Source organism: Lytechinus variegatus, chromosome 2 (assembly GCF_018143015.1).
Source record: "Lytechinus variegatus isolate NC3 chromosome 2, Lvar_3.0, whole genome shotgun sequence".
Taxonomy (NCBI): Eukaryota; Metazoa; Echinodermata; class Echinoidea; order Temnopleuroida; family Toxopneustidae; genus Lytechinus; species Lytechinus variegatus.
This window is the reverse complement of record NC_054741.1, coordinates 20,831,695-20,849,310: the sequence shown is the minus strand read 5'-3', so window position 1 is coordinate 20,849,310 and position 17,616 is coordinate 20,831,695. Positions and strand designations below refer to the sequence as shown.

The window sequence follows — 17,616 nt, the reverse complement described above, 5'->3', positions numbered from 1 at the left end:
GAAGGATGGCTCTTGTGATATAATATAAATTTAGGGGGTCTTTTAAGCTAATGATGAACTTTAGATCTATAATCCTTGTTGAAAGCTTTGGGGCTGAGCTGTAGTGGAGAGTGGGGAGCAGAAAAGGTGATATTTTACCCGTCACCTTCACCTTGTTGTATTAACGATCCGTAGAGATGTTTTTAGTCATTTGCAAGAGAGGTTTATTCATAGTTTCCTGTCTTCTTTTCTCTCGCTCTCTTCTTTATCCAGGGTCAGGTTACAACCCCAAACCACAAAGCAGCTGCCATCAGGTGCTCGTTGGCCTGTCAATGGTTTAAGAGTTCAGCAAGCCTCTGTGACCACCAGTGACAAAAATCTCATTTCGTAACCGTGTCTCGCGAGGATTTCGTCGGTGGATCAGTGCTGGATGCAAGTCATGCCAAATTAGTCCGGGAGGAAGGGGAATTTATGTGGATCAAAGCAATGAGTGTTTGATTTTCTTTTTGAATCATCAGGAGTGTATTGTTCGTAGAATTGGTAGGCGACCATGCACAGAATGAATGGATCCCCCAAAATGGGGACAAGGGTACAATGTCCAGGGAGCCCAAAGATGGGCAGGGAGAGGAGCAGGACTCCACCAAATCCAATGAAAGGGCAACCAATGAGTAGCCCAAAACTGGGGCGATCAACAAAGGCACATAGTTTAGGAAATATCCACGCCAACCATGAACTGAGCATTGCAGAGCCTCCGCCCCCTTTGCAGCATGCTTCATCAGGACCCATTCATGTTAGCTCACACATTCATGCACCGCGACCGCATAAAGCACCGATGGTGATGGACCCTAGTGAAACAATGCCACATCCATTAGATATCAAGTTAATGTCAGGAGGCCCACCGAAGGCAGGCGATGTGACACATGTCGGTGCTACAAGGATTCACAGTTTGGGGTATGGGACAGGAAGCGATAGCAGCAGAAGTGGCACTCCACCTCATTGCTTTGACAATCCTATGGAAGACAAGGAAGAGATGAGGCTTAGAGAGCTGGAGGAAGCAAGGGCCAGAGCAGCACAGATGGAGAAGACAATGCGATGGTGGTCAGACTGTACAGCAAACTGGAGGGAGAAGTGGGGTAAGGTTCGTGCTGAGCGTAACAAAGCCAGAGAAGAGGTCAGGCAGCTACGACTCAAGCTAGAAGCAACCATGAAAGAAGCGATATCACTAAAGCGAGAGAAACATGGACTTCTTGTAGACAATGAGCAGTTGCGCCTTAAAATCAAACAAAGCAGTGGAGGAGACGTTGAAGCCTCCCCTCTAGACAATGTGAACCATGCCAGTGATCTACCCGAGAGGGATGTTGGTGTGATACAGCTTCCGCAAGACCTAGCTCCGCCACAGGGAGTGGACTTTGTCTCACAGCTCATGGAGTCACAAGATTTGCCATCGCAGGAAGTGACCCTCTGTGACACCATGAGCCAGACTGATCTTCCAATCTGCAGACCCATGGAGATCCAGACCTCTCCTGGATGGGGTCCTGATGAGACTTCAAGCACCATAATGGGTAATGGCTCCTTCATCATGGGCGGTGGGCTCCATGATTTAAACCTGGACAGCAGGAGAGGAAGCCAGGGCTCCTCATCCCACGGCTCCAGGGATAGCCCAAGCAGGAGAGGTAAGACCAAAGAGATGCCATCACCATCGGAAGAGAAGGCTGAACAGAGGGCTTTCATGCTGCAGATGAAACTAGATGAGGCTTCCAAGACCATCCAGGTGGAGAGGCAGTAAGTTGAATGATGTTTTTTTTATGGGTTTTTTTTTATCAAATCAACCTTAACATGCATACTGTACACAAAAACAGTTTAGTACTAGTCACAATTTAATTCAGATTAATTGATTTGAGCATAATATGAAAGAACTAGAAATGGGAAATTCAAACTTTGTTTCTGAAAGCGGATGTAAATACTTCCTTTTTTTAACTGTAGCCCTAAAGAATAAGGAAATTACTCTGATAACTTTTGATGTGAATTCATATTAAACCAAAGCAATGGTGCTATTAAAGTGGAGAGGAGCTGTTATTCAAAATGAATACAAATAATTTGGAACTTTAATGCTTTTTTTTTTATAATTATATGGAACTTTCATGCTTCAAAGAATCATGATCTTTTACTTGATTGTGTGTCAGTTTATCATCATCAACATAGTCAAATAAGTCAATATCATCATCACCATCATTGTCATCATCACCCAACGTTCTCGCCAGGTTCACTCTGACGGTTGTCGGCGCGAAGCGATGAAAGCCGCGCAGCGGCCTCGGTGCGTGCGAAGCACGCACGGCCGGGGGGAGGGTTCGGGAGGGGGGTGTCCCCCCTCCCTCGCGAAGCGCGGTAGCTATCGAAAATATCAATATCGACGAGCTTAGATTGCTGCTAAATGCACCACATTTTATGTCTGTTTAATGCTTCTCCGGCCACACAGCCGTAACAGTTGCGCGAATTGCGATTGAAGCAGAAAGGCAATTACCGGTACTGATAACTTAAAAAGGTGAAAGGAAATGTCAATCTCATTTTATACTTACAGTTCATTGATTTATTCACATTGATGACATCGTTGAATTAAGTCCATTATTTCAATGTTTAGATCGCTACATCCTTGTAAAAGTGCGATTAATTTTGTGAATGCGTGTTGCTTATTATGTCAATGTCAATGACCGACTAAATCTACGGACCGCATGCGTAGCCCTTTGAGCTTGCGCCGCGTCACGTACGCCCTTACGAAATCCAAAGATTGTTCCAACTTTATTTGGAAGCCTCGGAAGATTTCTTACGAGGCTTCCAAATAATGGACATCGGTATTCATGAGACGGGGTCCCCAATTAACTAATATAATTTGCACGAATTTTTGTTTTGTAAATTCAGATACTCACTGAAACTAACTCTCATAAGATTTCTGTTGATGATGTTTACTCTTACAGTGTATAATCTTTTATCAAGATTCTTTTATCACTGTCAATTATTGCTGTGTTTGTTCGTTACCTATAAAATAATGAATGTGCTCATCACGAGCGTGAGGAATATTTTTAGTCATTCATAAAACTTTAATATTACGATTTTGTTATTAATTGCGATTTATGTTTTGAAAGTATAGGTTAATTGATAGGAAAAATATTTTTAGGTAATACAATATGTAGGCCTACAAATACAGCGTATGTGAAAGAGAGAGGAAGAGGGGGGGGGGTTGTAGATGTTCGACGGGAGATATAGCGATAGGGGAGGGGTCGTGGCCTGGACAATGACAAGGGGATGTTGAGATCGTGTGTGTGGGATTGGTGAAGAAGTCAATATTCAAAGCGAATATATTTTTTAGAATTCTACTGATGATGATGGCTGAATAATCTTTCTTTACATGTATATTTTGGTGATTTTAAATTCTAAAAATATTTTCTTGCATCATGAAGATCGAGGTACGTGATTCAATAAATTGCATCACAATATCACTTTAGGCGTAGTTTTAAATTTACAGAAATTCACGTTTTAACAGTATTAAAATAAGATTTTCTTAATTGTATAGCACTCATCCAGCGTAAACAACATGAATAATATTTGAGGTCACGAAATCAGCTGATTCGCACTCAAACAACAGGTTAAAAGGTCACACACGTGGCACACATTCCAGGGTGGGAAATCGGGAAACCCGTTCAAGCACAATGATTGGCTCAAGCCCAAGATAATGAATACTAATTAGATCACGTGCCATCGGCTTTTGGGCGTCTCGTTCACATTCCAACTCATTTCATGAATATCATCCACAGTAATTAGGCTAATGACGTTGTAAAGCTAACTGTATAAAAGCACAATGCCGATAGAAAACATAACATCAGTGAAATTCATCCAACGATATTCAAATTATACTAGCAACTCATTGTGGGCGTAAACAACGAAATACATATCCTCGGGAGGGGTACATGTACGTGATTCAATAGATTTCGATAGAAGTACACACATTCAACAAAGTGTATTGACAATTCATTCACAGATATTCATTTTAGTACGAATTGTGAAACGGTCACACAATTCGTACTAAAAATGAATATCTGTGAATGAATTGTCAATACACTTTGTTGAATGTGTGTACTATCGAAATCTATTGAATCACGTACATGTACCCCTCCCGACCCAAGGTGGATTTTTCAATCGCCATAAAGATTATGCAGCCACAATGATCAATCACAGTAGACACATCCGTAAATGAATATTAATTTCATTCGCTCCGAACATTGACTTCTTTTCGCCAATCCCCTCCGACCCCCATAAAGTCACAAACATCCCATAATTTTCATCTACATTGCCCACCACCACCCCCCCCCCCCTTTATTCTTTCTTTCTCCTTCACACAAATCAATTTTTTCAAATAATATTTTATTTTAAATCGTAGTTGTTAAGCAATTGTACAACAAATTCATAAAGCATTCACCGTGATGATTAAAAAAACATTTCTCAGGACCGTGACAGGTGCGCTCATTATTCAATTGGCAGGCCATGAGCAATAAAGAACAATACAAATGAAAATACACTGTATATACGTATAAGTCACATTAAAAAGATGAGTTGTAATGATAACAAATGTGAATGATATTAATAATAAAGATAATTACTTATGAAAATTGTAACAGATTCAATGAATATCTGAAAAAAAACATTCGAACTGAATTAGTTTTGGATCCCATAGGAATTAAGACTCTGATCCCCAGATCAAGGATTTTGATGCCATGTGCGATTTGTTTCCTGAATCGTTGCGAGCGCTAGTGCGGTGATACAGAACTAGGTAGACACACCGTCGCGAAATTGATCAACACTTTCAAAAGATCGATGTAGAGATCAAGACTTTGGAAATTATGGAGTAAAATCGGAATATAAATGTGAATAAATCATTATGCTGTAAGTAAATGAGTTGGATATTATGTCAATCCATTCCTTTGGCTTTGTCATTATCAACGTGATCTTTGAATAATTTTCTTAATTCGCTGATCTACGGGAGTGTCATACGAAAAGCATTCAAAGAATTCAAGTAGTCGATGTAGCCCCGATGTAGCAAAGGCTGGGACGAGATGAAATTAAAATCCGATCGAATTTTGATATTATTTTTGACACTTTATTTTTGAAAGATAAGTGATAATATCAACTGAAAACCGAAATTCGTAATAATCTAATAATTACATTGCCTAACCCAGTAACTTACGGTACCCCTCTCAACTCACTTTATTTTTTTTCCGTATTTACGACCATTTTAAAGACGTAAATAATGTGAGCAATGCGATACGCAAGCGAGGCAAGCATCTTCGCGCTTCCCAAAAAAGAGATTGGGCCTCGGGTCGTATCGTATACAGCGTAGTGAGTGAGTCAAAGAAATCCCGGGAAGAAATCTTGGACGAAATAATCGTCAAGTTTATTTTAGGATCTGAAAAGCAGATTGTGTTATTAAATATATTCATTTTTTGTAGATCTAGGCCTGTTTTACAGTTGTCGGCCACGGTTGTCGGGGAAGTTCACGGTTGTCGGATTTCCCCTGAAAATTTTCAGGGTTGTCGGCGCCCGACAACCGTGACGCGTGGTAGCGAGAACGTTGTCATCACCATCATCTCATCATCACCATCATCGTCATCATCATCACCATCATCATCACAGTCACCACCATCATCATCACAGTCACATTACAATCATCATTGTCATCACCATCATCATCACCATCACATCACTATCACCTCACATCATCATCATCTTCTTCTCATCACCATCATCATCAAAACATCATCGTCATCATCATCATCATCTTCTCATCATCATCATCATCATCATCAATCATCATCATCGTCATCATCACCACCATCATCATCGTCATCATCTCATCGTCATCATCATCATCACCATCACCATCATCATCACAGTCACATTACAATCATTGTCATCACCATCATCATAGTCATCACCATCACATCACTATCACCATCACATCACTATCATCATCATCATCATCTTCTTCTCATCACCATCTTCTCATCATCATCATCATCATCAATCATCATCAATCATCATCGTCATCAGCATCATCTTCATCATCAGCATCATCACAATCACATTACCATTATCATCGTTATCTCACCACCATCATCTATCTCACCATCATTACTGTCACAATTGTCATCTTTGGTCAATCAGTTTTAATGTTATAATAAGTATTCATGGTGATATTTTTCCACCATCAGAGAGAAGGACACCCTTCATCAAGCCATTAACAAGTTAGAACAAGAGGTATCATCTCTGAAGATCAGAACATCGGATCTTCAAGAGGCAAAGGACACTGCAATCAGGGAGGTAAATAATGATTATATTCCATTTTCTTTTGCATGTGAGCCCCGGCAGCTTATCTTTATTCATATCTCCAATGGTACTTACTAAAAGGACATGAATCATTGTTGAAGATTTGCTGCTCATTTTGAATGTTAACTTTCAAAAAGTCAACTCATCAACTTTCTATTCTATGGCATGTTAGGATATTGGAGGTCATAAAGGATTTCTGTAGCTTATTTTTTCATCATTTTTTTGAAATTACATTTATAAAATGTTCTCAAGGTTTAAATTTTTAATGTTGCCGATTTCAATGTGGATGGCTAATTCATTCATCCTCTGTTGAAAGTGCTTTCCCGGAGTAAGTTAATTATAGTAAAATGCATCTCCTGAGGGGGAAAAAACAAAGTAAGGAATTCCATTTGTATAGGACAGCAACCTGGAGGAAACCAATACTGGTTATGTATGAAACTAAAAATAGTTCTCATGACTTCTATGTAATCCCAGGTATATAATTCCCCTTCTAAGAGCATACATGTACTCTGGTATTCTGGTGATAACGAGACGCCGAGATGCTATTCCTGTCTGTGCGTCTGTCTAAGGTTTCACGGCGAATCTCCAAGGACTTTGACGAGACTGTCAGTTGCTTTTGTTTACATTGACAAGGCCGGTAAAGATGCGCAATGTGATACATTCAGCGCTTCTCATGGCTTTCCTAAATTTCCAATCCTCGGTTTTCATGAGCCACTTGGGTTTTTTTATGAAGGACTAGAAGGGTTTGTAATGGACGTACGGCAGGTGTGGGACGAAGATGAGACATGGTGTTCTCAGGTTACCGGGATTACTCATCTGAACCTGACATACATGAATGTGATGCTGACTATCATATGACTCAAGGGTGTACTGTCACTGTCTTCCGTGCTTCCAGACATACATAAGATTCTGACTGGCTTTTAAGAGATACATAGATTCCTTATTCACCAAGAATATTTTACCAACTTTCCTAATATGAAAGAAAATGAAAGTATACGGATTCAAATTAAGTTATTTTATGTTGACGTATGTGTAAATGTATGCACCTGATATGTAAATGTGGAGTAAATATTATGTTTGCTATGCTGTCAAATCTGTGAAACGACATTCGCTCCTGCAACAATTGTTCTGTGCTTAATTTCATCTAAGATGTAGGGTTAGGGTTGCAATAATCATTGCAATAGGGGGTTATTTAAGGGCAGGGTAAAGTGTGTTAACCCAGGGCAAAAATTAGTTCAGTTGATTAGTGTGTGGAATTTAGAGCAGATTGATTATCGCCAGATCAAATGTCATGGAACCCTCAAATCCTTTCCTAGAAGCCCTGTGGCTGCATGATTTGTAATCTATATTAAGAGTAATAAATCAATGTAGAATCATATAATATTGTGCACATAGAATGTATCAGTGGATGTAATCAAAATGCAATGATTCAACAAAATATCAAGGTGAAATGTTGAATGCACATGATATAAGGAAGAGAAAGTAGATTGGTATCATTATAGAATTTAGTGCATAACAAATTTAATTATAATCAAAGGAATATTTACTGCTAAAACTTGTAACTGGATTTCTTGAATCAAATGTTACATCAACATATTTGTAAAGTACTATTATTTCAATAAAATATTATTTTCAAACATACAGTACCAGTCACAATTCTTTGACTACCTGTTTACCTGTTTCATCAGAGAACAATAGATTCAGTGGACCGAATCTATTGTTCTCTGGTGAAACAGGTAGTCAAAGAATTGTTATGGGACATGATACAACATGAAATTCTTGGGGTTTCGTTGCTAAATTGGATGAAGGAAAATTATTTTCTATTGTACCGTATATAAAATCATCGTGATTGAAGAGAGCACCATTGATCTTACATGAGTCTGCTTCTCTACTTGAAGCTGTGAATTTGTTCCTCTTTATTATGGAATCTTCCCAATGGACTCTTTAGTTTGTAGTATGCTGTCAAACAGCACGGCTCTGTTTACTCATGTAGAATACAGGGTCTTTATGTAAACAGACATGACGTCATATCCTCCAGCCCATACCCTCGGGTGTCGTTTTATGATAGAAAAACAGATTCATCATCTCAGAGATGCCTTCCCACTGGTAAAATTAAAACCATGCTAAGCTGATTTCTAGAGGTACAAGTCCACCCCAACAAAATGTTGATTTGGATAAAATGAGAAAAATTCAACAAGCATGATAATGAAAGAAAATGTCATTAAAATTGTATGTAAAATAAGAAAGTTATGGCATTTTAATTTTTCTCTTGATTTCAAAAGCAGTTATATGAACATCCTGGTCGGTATGCAAATGAGGCGACTGATGACATTCACTCACTATTTATTGTGTATTTCATTATATGAAATATTTACATTTACATTTTCTCCTCATTGTCATGTGAAACAAGGTTTTAAACAAAGTCATATTCATCCCAATGCTTATGCATTGGCACATGTATACCAGATATTAATGGTTATGGGTAGGGATGCAGACTGAAATGAAACAAAGAATGTACTTGCTGTATGTAAAGTCATGAAATAAGTTAGACACAATTTTAAATAAGAATAGGTGATAATTTACTGAAAATGTTCATCTGTTTGGTGTGTAAACATAAGAAAACATTCTTTATTCCACAGTCACATAAAAAATCTGTTTTTCTTTTTTTGGTAAGCTGGTAAATTGTCATGATTGTGGATTAAAGATTAAAGGGTGATAATTTATCAAATATGTTCATTTCTTGTGTATGACTAATGATATTGAAAAAGAATGAAAAATTGATAATTGCCATCATAGGACTGAATTGTATTCATGAATATGCCTATTATTAGCTAGATAGGAATCGTTTTATGAAGTGATAATGAGCATAACATTGTTATGTAGAAGCTATCACCCAAGTATGAATCAGGGTTTCTGCTGCTTTTCATCTCTTAGGTATTTGGGTTTTAATACATTGCAGGGAAATACATATGAATACCTTCAATCATATTTTCCCTTTTCTGTAAACCCAGGTGCAACTATTGAAGACATCTCATCAACAGGAGATAGGTAGAATCATTAATGACCTTGAAGATGAAGCCAGCTCTAGGAATCACATGGATAAGAGACTAGGTGCACTACGGAAAGAGGTACAGTACTCTACAGCCTGGCACACACTGCACAAACTGTTCGAAATCCGACTTTAAAAAATGATTATAATAGCATTTTATATGAACATTTCAACCTGTAAAATCTTACTTTAAAAATTGAAATAGTGGTATATGAAAAACTAAAATTCTAGTCTAATGTAAGCCTCACTGTAGCCCATTAGAATGATAAAAAAAGAAAAGAGAAGTGGAAAAAGTAAGCATGATTGGAAGCATGTGTGAAGTACCAAGTCTACCAGAAGAAAGAAAAACTAGTCGGTTTAGTGGGTTAATGATTTTTTAAGGTCAAGATCTACCAATGTGAAATCGCGTAGCTGCAGTTTGCAATTATAGCCTTAGGATGAGAGAAATTTGAAGGGCACTTCTTTCATACCATTTCTCATCACAGTTGAACCTACAAAATAATGTCTTACACCGGTTGCAAATTGTTAATGAATACTTTTTTCTGAAGTCGGTGATGATTGATTTGAGATGTTTTACTTTGCTGGCCATCTGGTCAGTTTTCACTGGAATTTCCCGCCACTGTGTACTTGAAATATTCAATGACCATCTTTCCATTTTGGTAAAACATTCTCTCTGTTATACCAACTTCAACTTGTCATCAAACGTATTTCTTTTCTCCTTAGCTTGAGAGGCTCCAGGCGGAGAATGCAGCAGAATGGGGCAAGAGGGAGCGCCTGGAGACTGAGAAGCTGAACCTGGAGCGGGAGAACAAGAAGCAGAGATCCGAGATTGAGGATCTTAGGGAGACCATCTCCATCAGGAGCAAACAGACCACCATGGAGATGGAGAATACTATTAAGAACACACAGGAGGATCTCAAAGCTAAGTCTGCGGTAAGACTTAGTGGTATATGTAAAGAAGGGCGACACAACATTTGCTTCCGGGATATTTATCCAGACTTGATTTCGTCTAAGCGTTAGGGATAGGGTTGCAATAGGGTCTATGTTAGGTTTAGGGTAAGGGATAGTACTACATCCAGGGTTTAAGTTAGTCATTCAATTAGTGTTTAGAATTCATAACGGGGCAATTGTCACCGGAGCAGCTTCATGGAACGATAAGAAAAGCGATATTGGCATTTATTTTATTGATTTCACAACAAAGTTGTGAGGAGGTGCTATTTACTCTCGTTAAAGGGGGGAAACAAACTATTCCTATCAATGAGCCCTTTCAGATAAATGGCTGGGGATGTAAATTATGTGTAAATTTTACGCATTTTGCTAAAGTTGGAATTCACTCCAAAGTCCAAACCTACATGCTGTGAGTTAAGTTGTGATATTTCTGATTTGAGTATTGAATTTGAATACTAGCCCAAGGGAAACTTGAAGTTCACTGTCATGCTTATAAAAGGAACAAAGAATCTGTGCCAAGATCATTACTATTAAATATCCTTCCTTGATAACCATGGGGAGCGTTTCATGAAGCATTTAATCAGTGATTTTCAGTGATAGATTTGGTCTCAGCCAATCAGATTCAAGGATTTTAGTAGATTATAACAATTCTCAGTGAAAGTCATTGGAAAGTAGATTCATGAAAACCTTACTAGGACTTTTTTTAACTTGGGGAAAGGAAATTCAATCAATCCAAACACAAATGTGTGTTAATTTGATTGTCTTCAACCTTGAGCAGAAGATGACAGCTGCATTGCCAACTTAATAACTAGGAAATAATAGAGATTACATCTTAATAACCACCCACATGGTTATGGCACACAATCGGCTGTTAGTTTGAAGGGGTGGGATATTTCCTTATTGTAAATCCTTTTCAGACATTTTGATTTATTTTTTAATAAAAATTTAAAATTCTTTTAGCTGTAAAAAATAATTGGAAGAAGTTGCAGATTTCATTTACAAATTTTGACTGCGTACTGTCAACGATCTGCCTAGTCATTTCTGTTGTTGTTTTATTCGGGGGGGGGGGGGTGGTAGGGGTGGGATAGTTGTGAGAGATAAGTAGAGAGAGAATTGATAAATTGAGAGAAATCATAATTTAATTGAGGAGTAAAATATGACCAGTAATTTCAAGACCTTCATCTTACCCTTTTTTCACCTTTCCATTTCCTGGGGGTCTCAGTAGAGTTTTGCTCTGGGTTTAATAATGCTCCCCAAAGCTGTTGATGTGCATGCCCTAATTAAACCAGACTTTGATTATAATCAAGGAGTGCGCCTGTTTTTAACCACATCAGCAGTGTCTAGGGTATGTACAAAGTCATGTAGGGGTGTGGTGTTGTCATAACATGAATGTTCCCAAGTGAGGAAGCTCGGGAAACAGACAGCAGACTGAATTAATTAGTCACAGGTGTAGAACTTTGGTATCGGTCCTGTGAAGTGTTTCACAAAGATTTACATGTGAACAATCGTCAACCCTTAAAATGTCCAGTCACATGCGCCATGAGGTATAGAATGCATCGCCACATTGGTCAAATCAGGCTCAAAGAAAGCGCATTACTGCATATTAATCGATGATTGCTTAAATCTTTGTGAAACACCCACCTGGATAGCAAAACTATGGTTGGGTGTTTCCCCTCTGTATGGCTGTTAGTATTTACTGGAGATGCCAACACCATTTGGATATACTACATTACTTTTAGTAGACAGACTCTCTAAACCTTGGTTTTCTTTGGCAACATATCTAATATAGCCACCTCGGGATAACTGTTGACAGTTTGCATTTTGGGGAAAAGGGCTCATAAAACACTTCATTTCATTTGGAGAATACATGTATGTAATTCTAATTAATGAAAAAAAAAATGATGCTGTATTTTATTTATTGCCTGAATAATTTGCATAGAATTGTTAATTGTCAGAATCGGTCCAAACTGTTACTGATACCTATAGTGGTCTTCCCCTTTTTAAAACAAACTTATACCCTCCTCTTATTGAATTTGTGACACTTGAAACATGTAGCAACTGCTATTCAGTTTTCATTCTGTGAATTAGAACACATGTTGGTCTTAATCCTGTGTGTTGTACCAATTACGCATCTTGTAATGATAAACTGCTTACACATAGGCAAAATTAATAACATTCTCTACTCTGTAATTATTCATTTAAAAAAGCATAAAGGAAGTCTGTTATTCATCAGTCCTTCATTATACTTGGCTAGGTGGGTGGTCTAAACTGTATAACAGTTGGAAAGTAAGACACATCCTGTCAAATGTTATTACTTGTTTGAAATATAATTGGATTGATTTTTTTTGGGGGGGGTATAATTCTACCTTGTTTTTTAAATTTCCTGATGATATGTTTCCTTAAAACCCTTTTGTTTGAGTAAGAACTAAGAAGTTTTCCATGCCTTGTTCTTTGTAGGAGCTGACAGAACTGAAGCACAGTCATAACAAGATGAAGAAGCTGCTAGCTGACAAACTGGCTGAGCTAGACCACACCACCACCAGATGTCAACAACATGAAGAAGATGTCAAGAAACTTAGAATAAGAGTGGATGAACTGAAGAGAGATCTTGCAAGGAGAGAGGATGAGGTAAGCTGATAAATGGTACAGAATTTTATGAGGGTCATAAAGGAAGTTGCCAATGTGAATATATAGCATATTTTAATCAATATTTAAGATAGAATTGGTAGTAGTCCTTGAGAAAAAAGGGATTGGAATGGATGAACTGAAGAGGGATTAGCAAACAATCTAGTGAACAACCTACCATTTTGTAGCCATTTTCTCTTTCTTTGTGTAACTGATCTGCAGCCATTTTGAAAGACCTGAAGAAATATAGCAATTTTTTTCCATAGGCATTTGCACATGAAAACAGCCAATTTTGTCCATATTGCTCACTTGAGGATAGGGTAATCCAGTGAATTGCAATGGTAATTGGCACCATAATTTGGTTTATAATCTTGGATATAATTGGTATTTGACCTTGAGAAAATGGGGACCAGAGTGGATGAACAAAAAAAAAAAAAACATATACAAGGAGAGAGGATGGGGTACAACAATGAATGATGCAGGTGGTTCAGTGTCTGATGGCAGTTGCAATGGTGAACAGAGACCATTTTTATAGATCTTTCCTAATTTTAAACATGCCTGTATCAACATGTGAACCATGCCCATCCCCTCTCTCCTATCCCCCTGCTCTCTATGGAGTAGCAGTGCACACTTCTTACACTATTACACTCTCCTATGCAATGGAACCGACACCCTCCACCCCAACCACACTCGCACTCTAGATTAGGAGAATCATATATGGAATCAACACTGTGCTGTAGTGATTAAAGATTTCACTGTAATCCTTTAATCCTTTTTCATTTTCTCTTTATTTCCCTTCTTCCTCTCCCTCTATACTATTTCTCCATATTTTGTCTGTTTTTTTTTCTGTTTCCATGTGAACAGCGTATAAATATTGTAATAAACATCGATTTATTGGATTCCTTTTACATTAAAATTTCTCTCATTTTCTCTGGGCTTCCAGGTCGATGAAAGAATAAACTTTGTGAAGAAAATTCAGAGGAACCTGGACGAGACGCTACAACAGAATGAAAACCTCACCCTTCAAATAGATCATCTACAAAACAGGTAAGAAAAATGCCAATCATATAAAGGAAGGGTGTTGAGTGAGTTGGAAAGAAATTGAGGCAAATGTCTGCCTGCCCAGTTAGCTTACTGACTTTGAAGAAAAGAATCTCAAATTTTTACCAATCCTAGCTCTTTTTTTATTGATCCTTCTTCCTTTGTAATACAACTACCGTGGAAATTGCTTTAGCAAAATCACCCCAGTTTTTCAGTCAGAAAGGTTGGGAGGCCTTTGCCACTTGAGGGCGCTAGACTTGTATTAAGTGTTTTGCTGCTTGAATGTGTCTTCCTCCTTTCTGGAGTACTTTTAATGTGATCATCATTCTCTATTGCTTTACTTTTTATGATGGTTAATTTTCACTTAACATAGATTAATCAGAGATAAGTAGATGCATTTCAAAGATAATGAAAGCAATGGATTGAGCACATATTTTCACATTAATAACTTGAGGGCAAGTCATGGAGTATATCAATATTTGCATGTTTCAATCAGTAGTCAGTCATACTTCAGAAGACCAAGGGCCTGTCTTACAAAGACTTGCGATTGATCCAATCAAAAGTATGGAGAGCCAGCAAAGTCAACATGATATAATGCATGTTTGTTCAATTTATTTTCTATATGTGATGTATATTCATAAAATTCATTGACTTCTTGACAATTTGGTGTGTTCTCCTTTGTTTACAAAGGATATTTTGCAAATTTCCTTTTGACAAAATCTTGACACTGACGGATTTCCATAGAGTTATGATTGATTGGATCGATCATAACTCTGTAAGATGGGGACCAGGGGTACGTAACACATTGCTTGCAATTAATCACATTTTTTATAATTTGTCACATTTTATAATTGATTGCATTAATCACAATGTAAAATCAATTGTGAAAATTAATTTTAGATCAGTCGCCAATCTTTGTGTTACAGGACCCTGGGACTAGTAACGCAAACCTTAGAAATCATTGTAGAACATTTTTTAAATCATTAATTGCATTGACCACAATGTAGAATTGAATCTAGAAATCAAATATTCGATTAATCTCTAACCTTTGTGTTACTTGACCCTGATTGGGTCAGAAATCATCCAAGTTTCTCTTTGCACGAATTCACTCAATGACTTTTTTTGTGTGTGTATTTGTCATTTTCTTTCTTTCTCGTAGACTACGTACTCAGACTTCAAATCTTACTATTGCCAAGAAGAGAATGTCAACTCTGAAGAGGAATGATAATAAAAGCGATACCGAGTCCTGTTCTGACTGATCAAGAAGTGGATTGTACTCAGAGGATCATGTTTGGATCTGTACGATAATCACTGCATTTGAAAGTGACTCTTCTCACTAAGGATTTGGTATCCACCCTATCAAACCAAATATCTCTAGGCAATTTTTTTTTATCCCCAGGACAACTGGTACGTTAAGTAGCAAATCTTAGTAAAGCCAGCCCTGAAACAGGAACCTGTGCATTATTTGATATATTATTTGAATGGTGATAGTTATTTCTAAGAAGCAAATCCTCAGGGGTGGATACATGCAGCAGTCATGTTTAAGCACCCTGAATAATGAAAGTCTGGACAAGTTTTCAGCAGTTATCACTCACTTAGCGTCATTTGCTTACTATTCTCATTTCAGTATTGTAAAAATCAATTAGGAATGAAGGACAGCCACTGTGAAATATGCTAAGCCAGATTTCTGCCTGGAATCAATTCCAGAGATAGTATTGCTTTCATTTTAATTAGCATTCAATTCTGACAAGTGTCATGTTTGTATCAATGAAGTTCTCTGTTTTACTAGTCAGTTTAAAAGAAACTAGACTGCAGATTAGAAACTCAATGGTTTTTAGTCTGCTAAATGTGTTTTTTTATCCTTTTGATTTCTGTTGAAGGAAGGTAATTATCTAGTATAAACAATGACTTTCAGTATCAAACATTCTTTTATTGAATGTTAAAGCAGATGTGGGCATTCATGAATTGTATTTGATTGAATCTTGTGCCGGGGCCATGGAACCAATAGGAGGGGGGCTTCAGCCCCCCTCCACTTTTTTCTAAAAACATAAAAATTACCATCTGATTTTGATTTTTTGCATGGTCAGTATCCCCCCCCTCCTACTTTCATAACTGTTTTGCGGCCCCTTTTGTGTTTGTAAGGGTTCTTGTTTCTTCAGTCTAAAAATTGTGTAAGTGAAATGTCAGTTTCAAGTTTCCACTCACAGCGTCCATCCCTTCGGACCAAACAGATTCCAGTTTCACATTCCATTCTTTTCTGGGATACATTTCCATGTTACAGTTTATATAACTTTTTTTCTGTTGGAAGAAATACGAGTAGAACTATCTATTGAGATAAGGTAACATCAACATTCTGATGTAAGGTTATCAGTCTGGATACGTTCATTAATTTTTAGATGTTTATGTTATTTTTGTTTTGCCTTTTATTAAAATGGTGACAATTCATAACAGGGGCCCGTGGCATAAAACTTTTTATCTGAGAAAACTCAGGTTGTTTTTACCGGAGATTTTGCCCTGTGCTAAAGTCACTGGCAGAAATCACACTAACCTTAGTTTTCAGTTTTTACCAGAGTTTTCTCAGGTAAGTTTTATGCAACAGGCTTCAGGAGACATTGTAGAATAGTGTTTGTCTTCTGAATCCGTATAATCTACATGTATAATACTATAGCAAATTGGCAATGTGATATAATTGAGTGCCAATTCCCTCGAAGAATTCAAATAATTTTCTTTGATATTCTGCATACTAAGAATCTTGCTATAGGATTGGTCAGAAGTCGGCACGTGATAAAGGGTATTTTTTCCATCACTCATCACTGGCAGTGATGGAACTTTCGCTGATCACTTCAGCCCATGGGCTCATAATGTGTTATGAATTAGTCCGAGTACTCGCAAACTGAAGAGGGCGTTCCCCTCATTTTTTTGTGTCCATCATTCTCCATCACATGCAGTGACGATCGCACAAGATCTAGATACGCGTGCGCAGTGTACATACAATAGCAATTGTTTCTGTGCTAAATATGTGAACTGTGCACATTTTGTTTTTCTCTCAGTGTATGCATTCTTGAAACTGTCAGATGATGTGAAGTGTTGAATGAATAATGTCACTCTTTAGGGCAGTTTGATGCAAGTGAATATACCTTGAAGCTAGTTAATAAATCTTTAATGTAATGACCATTAGTGCAGTAGAAGTGGTGTGGTCAACCATTAACCATTTTTTTACTCATTAACTCAGTAATTGGTGTGCACTGCTCATATTGGCATCAATTTATCTTCTTTTTTCTGTACCCATTCAGTTCGAAACAAGCCAATATTGAAAATCAATTTGAAAGTGGGTTACTTAGCTTTTCTTAGAACAATTTATGAATGCATATACGGATTTTGTTCTTCACACTATGTGGCAATATTAGAAATTGCAATTCTGAATTAAGATTTAATATCTATAAAACTGGAGAACAGAAACATTACCCACAAATGATGTTGTGTTGCTGTTAACTAAGGAACAATAGTTAGAATGTCAACCATTAATAAGATGTATTAATTAAGCATCTCCTAACAACATTTTAAAATCCAAATCATTCTTGGAAGAAACAAACATGGTT

At 37.5% G+C, this 17,616-nt stretch overlaps 1 protein-coding gene across 1 annotated transcript in view; it reads left to right on the top strand.

The window, feature by feature from the left end:
- Positions 1-15,943, top strand: part of LOC121407543 (coiled-coil domain-containing protein 102A-like) — a 33,425-nt gene extending 17,482 nt beyond the window's left edge. Inside the window, exons 2-8 of the mRNA XM_041598675.1 lie at positions 253-1,761; positions 6,240-6,348; positions 9,366-9,482; positions 10,127-10,336; positions 12,809-12,979; positions 13,920-14,023; positions 15,177-15,943. Coding sequence (XP_041454609.1) covers positions 530-1,761; positions 6,240-6,348; positions 9,366-9,482; positions 10,127-10,336; positions 12,809-12,979; positions 13,920-14,023; positions 15,177-15,276 — 2,043 coding nt within the window. The 5' untranslated portion in view covers positions 253-529 and the 3' untranslated portion in view covers positions 15,277-15,943. The remainder of the gene's footprint in view (positions 1-252; positions 1,762-6,239; positions 6,349-9,365; positions 9,483-10,126; positions 10,337-12,808; positions 12,980-13,919; positions 14,024-15,176) is intronic.
- Positions 15,944-17,616: the final 1,673 nt, after the last annotated feature.